This window comes from Gracilinanus agilis, chromosome 4 (genome assembly GCF_016433145.1).
Source record: "Gracilinanus agilis isolate LMUSP501 chromosome 4, AgileGrace, whole genome shotgun sequence".
In the NCBI taxonomy this organism is placed as follows: Eukaryota; Metazoa; Chordata; class Mammalia; order Didelphimorphia; family Didelphidae; genus Gracilinanus; species Gracilinanus agilis.
In genome coordinates, this window is record NC_058133.1 from 33,442,816 (window position 1) to 33,451,111 (window position 8,296).

Genomic DNA, 8,296 nt, shown 5'->3' on the forward strand with positions numbered 1-8,296 from the left:
ATGCACAGATCACTTCCATAGAGATGACGGCTGAACCCTCGGTAGCCAGTGAGCTCCCTGAGGAGATGAGAGAAGAAGAGAAAGAAGCTCAGGACCAAGGCTGAGGTGACACCTCCTAAGCATAACCTGGAGGACAGGGAGAGAACAGGGCCTGGAAAACCCAGGAAAGGGCGGTCCAGAGTGGGGCCCAATGCTGCTCAAGCTCAAGAAAGATTACGACCAAGAAAAGAATGTTGGATTTGGCAATTAAGGGGCCATTCAAGCACTGGAAGCCAGACTGCAAAAGGCTGAAGAACCCAAGATAAAGGGAAGTAGAGGCACTTTGTGAAAGGGAGAAAGAGAGGGGAGATCTGGGAGATGGCTGGAGGGTCTGGGGCAGTGAGGGTGAACCTTTTAGAGGCTGAGTGTCCAAATTGTAAACTGCATGGAGATGGGGAGGGGAGCAGCCTGGCCCCCTGTCCCTCTGGCTTTCTAGTAAGGAACTCTGGCAAACTCTGTGCTGGGGTGACAGTGCGTGTTATCAGAGAGCACTCTGAGTGCCCTCGCTGGCATGCGTGCCATAGGTTTGCCAACATGAGTCTAGGGTCTAGGGAAGGTGTATCATGTAACATTTGTACAACCCAGTGGAATGGCTTATCAGCTCTAGGAGAGGGGAAGGAAAAAACATGAATCAGGTAAATATGAGAAAATATTTTTTAAAAATTAAATAATAATAATAATAATAATAAAAGGAAAGGAAAAAAGAGTGTGTAATGTACATTGTGGCTCCCCAACCCAGGGAAGAGCGGCCACGTCTACCCCTCAGTATTCCAGGGACAACCCGGAGAGGTTTGGGGTGTCTTTTTTTGAGCCGTCTGCTCAAATCCCCACCAGTTGAATTTCTCTCCATCTGCTGGGGGGGCATCCTAGATCTATTGAACCAGTTCATATCAATTAACTTTTTCAGGAAGATATTTACCTCAAAGATAGAGCAAGAACATGTGAACAAAAGTCCCCCTGCTGCTCACACACTAGGGTTCATAACTCTTGGCAGAGAGGTTGAAGGTTAGTGACAAAGTGGAGAAAATTGGGAATTTGGCTGGAGAAGTTGGATGGTTCCGTGGATTGAGATCTGAGCCTAAAGACAGGAGGTCCTGGGCTCAAATGTGGCTTCAGATGCTTCCTAGCTGTGTGACCCTGTGCAAGTCACTTAACCCCCCATTGCCTACCCTTACCGCTCTTCTGCCTTGGAGCCAATATACAGTATTGATTCTAAGATGGAAGGTGAGGGTTTAAAAAAAAAAAAAAACCTCACTGACTTGACTTGCTTTGGTTCACTGTGGGCCTGAAGTCAGGGGCAGCGTCAGGGCAAAGCACTGAGGAGCCGAAGGATTGCAATGAGGGACTGGATGAAATGAGGAATGGTTTAGGGGTCACGGAGACTCCAGAAGAATGCGAGAAGTTTTTGCTGAAGGAGTGGGAATTGTGGAAGGCCCCAGGAACTTGGGGAGCCATAGCGAGCTTCAGGGTGAGGGAGGAGCTGAGAGGCATCAGCATCAGAAGGTGGACAGCCCGGAGTGTGAGGGCGGGGCTGGAGACGAAGACTCCGGGACAGGAGGAGCTCCGGGAGAACGTCCATGAGCAGAGTGGGCAGCCGCCAGGGAGAGTGGAAGGCAAGGGATGGGGAGGCCCTGAGTGCCGGGGCGGGGGCGGTCCAGCTCGCACAGGCTTCTGGGGGAAGCGGCTGGATGGAGGGGATGGAAGAGGAGCTGTCTGGGAGGGAGGGGAGGGTATTCCTTGTGGAAGGAGAGATGGGCGGGGGCAGGGCTGGCAGCCCACAGCTCGGTAGCCCCGGAGGGGGAGGGGAAAGAGGGGGGCCGCCAGTTTGCCATCTGGTGGAGGTCGTGGGGTCCCCGGGAGAGGAGTGACTTGGCTAGGGCCAACTGGTCAGTAGGTGTCAGTGGATGGACAACGGGCACTGTAAAGCAATGCTTCTCCCGCTTCATAATGTAGACCCCCAAATATATGGGGGTGCAGGCTGCTTCTCCTACAGCACAGCACCCGCAAATATATGAGGGTACGGGCTGCTTCTCGTGCCTCAGAGTTGTGGCAGAACTCCTGTCAGTGGGGGGGCGGGGCCGGGAGCAGCACTCTGAGGTGCTGCGGGAGTCCTCGGGGCAATACGGCCCTTCTGCGGGAGTACGCTGGTTATTACGGGCCGGCTCGGAGGTCGCCGGCTCTGCGCCGCCTCCTCTGCTCAGCTGGGCGCCGGGTCGGAGGTTCGAGTCCCGCCTCCGCGCTCTTGCCTCAGCCGGCTTCCCCTCCCCTTCTCCCCGCCTCCCCTCAGAAGTCTGGCCATGGCTGGGGGCTCCGCAGGTGAGTCCCCGCACGGGCTACTGGGCCGGGTGCGCTTCCTGCAGGAGGCGGCCCGCTGCCTCCGCACCGCTCGTCCGTTGCCGAGGCCGCTGGCCTTCGTACCCCTGGAGGTCCGCTACAAACTGTGCAAAGACCCCGTGGGCCCCGGGCCTCCTCGCTGCGTGTTGCCCGTCTGGGCGGCGCCAGGGTCCACCGCTAGGCGTGCCGGGCGCGACAGCCCGGGCAGCATCGAGGTGCCTCGCGGGGGCTGCGTGCGGGCTACGGGCGAGGAGCTGTGCAACAGCCACGGGCTCTGGATCAAGCTCACCAAGGTGAGGGGCGCCCTGGGGTGGCGGCAGGGAGGGGGACGACCATCTCCCGACACCAAGCATTTACCTGCTGCCGGCCTTTGCCCCCAGCTGAGCAGGCACCTCCCCTGCCCATGCTTCCGGCTCCGCCCGAGGGGGTGAGGGGGTGGGTAGGGGTGGCGGAGCAGCCCTGAACTGAGAACCTCCCCACACACACTACCAGTGGGGAAGGGGAGGGGAGGGAGGACTTCCCGAGGCCCAACCTGTGATCCTAGTGGCCCCCTGGCAGGGCAGAGCCTATCCCCCAGGTCTCCCAGACAAGGCTGCCTGCCCTGCCCTGATCTGAGAAGGGGCTAGTGGAGGCCCCTGAACCTCCGCAGGGCTCCAGGGCCAGCCTCAAGGGGTGTCCAGCCTCCAACCCCTCCCCCCCCTACGCGGTCTGTCCTCCAGGAGCAGCTGGTGGAGCTCGGATGCAGCTGCGACCTCCCTGAAGGCTGGCTCCTGGCCTGCAAAAACGCCGAAGGCGGCGACCGCCTGGTGCCCGTGGCCTCCACCGACTGCCTGCAGAGGCAGCAGCAGCTCTTCGGGGTGGACTACAGGCCCGTGGCCAGGTCAGCCCGAGAGGCTCCTTTGACAGTGCATTGGGAGAGAGAGAGGGAGGGAGAGAGGGATGGAGAGAAGAAAGGAGGGAAAGAGGGAGGGAGGGAGAGAAGGATGGAGAGAAGAAAGGAGGGAGGGAGGGAGGGAAGGAGAGGCAAAGGGAAGGCAGGAGGAAGGGAGAGAAGGAGGGACGGAGGGAGAGAGGGAGGGAAGGCAGGAGGGAGGCAGTCTGAACTTACCAAGATTCCAGCCTGCGCTGGTCCCAGAGTGCTCAGAGTTGGGCACCGATTTATCCGTTTTACAGTTGAGGAATCGAGGCAGGCAGAGCTGGAGTGATTTGCCTAGCCTAGATTTGAACTCAGGTCTTCCTGACACTAAGCCCAGTGCTCCAGCCAGGGCACCAGCCAGCCCCAAACTAATTCCTTCCGGAATATTTTTGTGGTTTGGTCATGTCTCCTCTGCAGAGGCTCCTCGTGACCCCGTTTGGAGTTTTCTTAGCACAGATATGGGAGGGGGTCGCCATTTCCTTCTCCAGCTCATATGGCAGAGGAGGAAACTGAGGCCAACAAGGCAAAGTGACTCGCCCAGGGTCACCCAGCTAGGAAGCGTCAGAGGCCGGGTTGGAACTTGGGAAGCCGAGTGTTTGGGGCTCCAGGCTGGACGCTGTCCGCCTGGCTGCCCCGCTTGGGATCTGTCTGGGATCTGGCCGTGAAAGAGTCATGGGAAGTAACCCTGGAGAAGGAGGTGGGAGCCTCGGAGGCCGCCTGAGGAGCTTCTCCCTTCCTCCTCGGGCCGGGGAGCCAGGCAGACGTTTGGATCGGAACAGGGCCACGCCGGGGCTCTGGGCCGGCTCCCTTCTAGCTGCCCTTCCTGGTGCTGCAGGTGGGAGCAGGTGGTGGACCTGACGTACTCCCTGCGCCTGGGCGCGCGGCCTCAGCCTGCGAAGGAGGATGCCGAGGCGGTGCAGAGGCTGCTGTACGTTGGGGGGAGCCCCCAAATGGAGCGGGGTATTGTATTTGGGGGTAGATTTGTGGCTCAGCCAGGCTTCCCAGCAGCCCCTGGGCTGTCATTTCCTGTCCTGGGGGGCTCTGGGCCTGGGGGGGAGCTCTGGGCTTGGGGGGGCTCTGGGCCTTGGGGGGTGCCACGGGCTGGGGGATCTCGGCCCGGCCTGACCAGAGCCCGGTGGGGGGGCAGGTACGTGCCGCCAACGTGGACGTACGAGTGCGACGAGGACCTGGTGCACTTCCTGTACGACCACGTGGGCAAGGAGGACGAGAATCTGGGCAGCGTGAAGCAGTATGTGGAGAGCATCGACGTGTCTTCCTACACGGTGAGGGTTGCGGCTGCCTGCCTGGCACATGGCAAGGCCCCAGGCCTGCCCTCGGGGAGCTCCCGCTCCATTTGGGGGCCTCCCCAAGGACAGCCCGAGTGTCCGGAGCTTCTGCAAGCCTGAGGTGACCCTGAGGGGCAGCCCCAGCAGTGGGAGNGCTCCAGGGTCTGCCTGGCGGGCACGGACCCCCCCTCACCCCGGGCCTCCCACCAGGAAGCTGCTGCTCACGGTGGACACGACGGACGACAACTTCATGCCCAAGCGCGTGGTGGTGTACGGCGGGGAGGGGGACAACCTGAAGAAACTGAGCGACGTGGCCATCGACGAGTACGTGGGGGCGGGGGGCGGGGGGGCCTGCCCCGAGCGCGCCGCCCCAACCTCTTTCTCCCCTTCCCCCCGCCGTGTCCAGGACGCTCATCGGGGACGTCTGCGTGCTGGAGGACATGACCGCCCACCTCCCCATCGTGGAGATCCGCATCGTGGAGTGCCGAGGTGAGCCCGGGCCCTCCCTGGGGGGTTTCTGGGCAGAGATCCCAGAGGGGGGGCCAATTCCTTCTCCGGCTCGTTTTACAGATGGGGAAGCTGAGGCCAGCGGGGTGAGGGGACTTGTCGAGGATTGCACGGCTAGTTGGAGGCTGGATTTGAACTCTGGCCCTCGTGACCTCCCCGTGCCGCCTTGCTGCCCTGGTCAGAGCAGAGGGCAGACCCTCGCCGTGGGGGGGCGCCTGGGCAGGAGGGGGTCTGAGAAGGACCCGGTGCCTGCGTGTGGGCCCGAGAGAAGAGCCTGCCGTACCTGGGGTGCCCGCAGGGCCCAGGAAGCTTTGGGGTCACGCTCCGTCCCTCCCCGGCAGATGATGGCATCGACGTCCGCCTTCGAGGAGTCAAGATCAAGTCCTCCCGGCAGCGCGACCTGGGGCTGAGCGCCGACATGTTCCAGCCCGCCAGCCTGGTGCGCTACCCGCGTCTGGAGGGCACGGCGCCCGAGGTCCTGTACCGCCGGGCCGTGCTCCTGCAGAGGTGCCCAGGCCGGGCCCCAGCCCTCCTTTCCCTCCCCTCCTCCGAGGGTCTGGGGGGGCACCCCTTTCCCTCCCCCAACATCTCCTGGGCCCAGGGGGACTCTGGGGGACACCCCTTTCCCTCCCGCCCTCCTCCTGGGGCCAGGGTGATTCCAGGGGGAGGGTACCCCCTTCTTTCCCTCTGGCCGGGCTCCTCCTGCATCCTGTGCGCCTGCCGCCCCCCAGGTTCATCAAGGTCCTCGACAGCGTCCTGCATCACCTCGTGCCCGCCTGGGATTACAGTCTGGGCACCTTCAGTGACATCAAGGTGAGTGTCTGGCAGAGACCCCAGAGGTTGGGTCCAAATGGTTGTGCTCTCTGTGGCTGCACCCCCAAATGTCATCCCATCAATCCTTGTGACAAACCCCATTTTATAGAGGAGGAAACTGAGGCCAGCAGGGTTAAGTGATTCGCTCAGGGTCACACAGCCAGCCTGAGGCTGGATTTGAACTGAGGCCTCCCTGCCTCTAGGTCCTCCCCTCTGGGTGAGGGGCAGAGATGGGGCCTCCCTGCAGCTGTCATTTTACAAAGGAGATGCATTCATTAAGCACCCACTGTATGCCTCCCCAGCAAGTCAAGCAGTTCCTGCTGCTGTCTCGCCGGCGCCCAGCCCTCGTGTCCCAGTGTCTGCGCGACTCTGAGACCGGCAAGCCCAGCATCATGCCCCGTCTGTACATCAACCGCCGGCTGGCCATGGAGCACCGTGACTGCCCGGCCCGAGACACCAGCTGCAAGAACGCCGTCTTCACCCAGGTCTGCCTGAGGCTGGGGGCTGGGGGGGGGGCAGGGGCCACGGGAGGGGGGTCTCACGCTCTCCTCCCCCTCCCCCAGGTATATGAGGGCCTCAAACCGTCTGACAAATACGAGAAGCCGCTGGACTACAGGTACAGTCTGGGACAGCCTCTCCGCATCCCTGCTGCAAACCCCACCAAGCCACAGGCATCCCTTCGGGCTTGGCATTCAAGGCTCTCCTCTGGGCTCATCCATCCTGGAGATGAAATAGGCATCTATTAAGCACCTGCTGTGTGCCAAGCACCGTGCTGGGCTTGGAGGAGACAGGGCTTAGGGCTTCTGAAGAGGGGGGTGCGAGTACTCCCACTGTGGTAGCAGGGTGTGTGCCAGGGGCAAGAGCAGAGAATGGCGCTGGCATCTGGCCGGGCAGCTTCCCCTGAGGACGGGGAGCTCACTGCCTCCCACCACAGCCTATCCTTCCTGGATCTGCCTTTCCTCTCCCCGTCATTCTTGGTGGCTCTCCTGCGCCCCCCAGTCCTCCTCTCATCCAGGCTCACCCCGCAGCTTCTCCCATCAATTCCCAGCATCCGTGCCAGGCTTCTCCCTATGAAGGGAACATCTAGAACCCAGAGCAGAGACCCCTCAGTCATCAGGGGTGCAGCCCCCCATCAAACAGAGGAGGGGGAGGGGAGGACCCGAGGGGGCTCCCCATTCTCTGCCTCTGCTTCCCCCCGCCCCTTCCCAGCTCTGGGAGTCCCAGGGGTGGGGGTCACGTCCGTCCATGCCCCGGGGCAGTGGGTGCCAAGGGCGGGCCCTGCGAGAAGCAGGCTGGGTGCTGAGGACCCGCCCTCCGGCAGGTGGCCCCTGCGCTATGACCAGTGGTGGGAGTGCAAGTTTATCGCCGAAGGCATCATTGACCAAGGTGAGCCGGGCACGGGCAGGGCTGGGGGCGCCCCTTCCTGGAGCCGCCTAGCTTGGGGGGACGGCGGAAAGGTGACCCTCGCTGCCATTCTGCCTCCAATACACACTCGCACACACTCACATACACACTCACACTCACATTCACACAAACTCACATTCTCACACACACTCACTCTCACACACATGCACACTCTTATACATTCTTACTCACACTCACAGTCACACTCACACACACACACTCTCACATACGTTCTTACACTCAGTCACACTCACACACACGTGCACACTCTTATACATTCTCACACGCACACACACACTCTCACATTCACACACACACACACACACACAGACACACACACACACACACACACACACACACACCCCTACCTGCCTGGTCCTGTTCTCCGAAGCCGGCTGAAGCCGAGCCCTGGCCCCCCAGAGGGGTCAGTCTGTCCCCTCTCTCTGGAGCCTCGTCCCAGGACGTTTCTTGGTCCTCTGGCTCGGGTCAGGCCCCGGGCCTGGGGAGAGCCGTCACTCTGGTTCTGGTGGCTCTGTGATTCCAGGGGGAGGTTTCCGGGACAGCCTGGCCGACATGTCGGAGGAGCTGTGTCCCAGTTCGGCCGACACTCCCGTCCCCTTGCCCTTCTTCGTCCGCACGGCCAATCAGGTGGGTCAGTGGTGGAAGATGGAATGAGAAGGGGTTCTGGGGGGGGGAGGTGGGAAATCGGGAAGCCCCCCCCCCCAGATGCACAGAGAGCGGCACAGCCTTCGGGGGCTCAGATGTCAGGCTCGGGGAGGGGCCGTGGGGAGGGGCCTCTCATGGGAGGAAGGGATGGGGCGATCAGCCCTTTTTCAGTCACATCTGATGCTTTATGACCCTGTTTGGGGTTTTCTTGGCAAGGATACCGGGCTGGTTTGCCTTTTCCTTCACCAGCTTATTTTACAAATGAGGAAACAGAGGCTGTCACGTGACCGGGGTCATATGACTTGCTGCAGCTTGTAAGGGCGAGTCCCCC

The 8,296-nt window shown here is 61.4% G+C and overlaps 1 protein-coding gene across 1 annotated transcript in view; it reads left to right on the forward strand.

The window, feature by feature from the left end:
* Positions 1 to 2,293: 2,293 nt before the first annotated feature.
* Positions 2,294 to 8,296, forward strand: part of HECTD3 (HECT domain E3 ubiquitin protein ligase 3) — an 11,420-nt gene continuing 5,417 nt past the window's right edge. The window contains exons 1-12 of the mRNA XM_044677107.1: positions 2,294 to 2,666; positions 3,093 to 3,253; positions 4,125 to 4,217; positions 4,437 to 4,619; positions 4,714 to 4,899; positions 4,982 to 5,064; positions 5,424 to 5,589; positions 5,814 to 5,895; positions 6,198 to 6,380; positions 6,459 to 6,511; positions 7,217 to 7,281; positions 7,844 to 7,947. Of these exons, the coding sequence (XP_044533042.1) occupies positions 2,337 to 2,666; positions 3,093 to 3,253; positions 4,125 to 4,217; positions 4,437 to 4,619; positions 4,714 to 4,899; positions 4,982 to 5,064; positions 5,424 to 5,589; positions 5,814 to 5,895; positions 6,198 to 6,380; positions 6,459 to 6,511; positions 7,217 to 7,281; positions 7,844 to 7,947 (1,689 nt within the window). The 5' untranslated portion in view covers positions 2,294 to 2,336. The remainder of the gene's footprint in view (positions 2,667 to 3,092; positions 3,254 to 4,124; positions 4,218 to 4,436; positions 4,620 to 4,713; positions 4,900 to 4,981; positions 5,065 to 5,423; positions 5,590 to 5,813; positions 5,896 to 6,197; positions 6,381 to 6,458; positions 6,512 to 7,216; positions 7,282 to 7,843; positions 7,948 to 8,296) is intronic.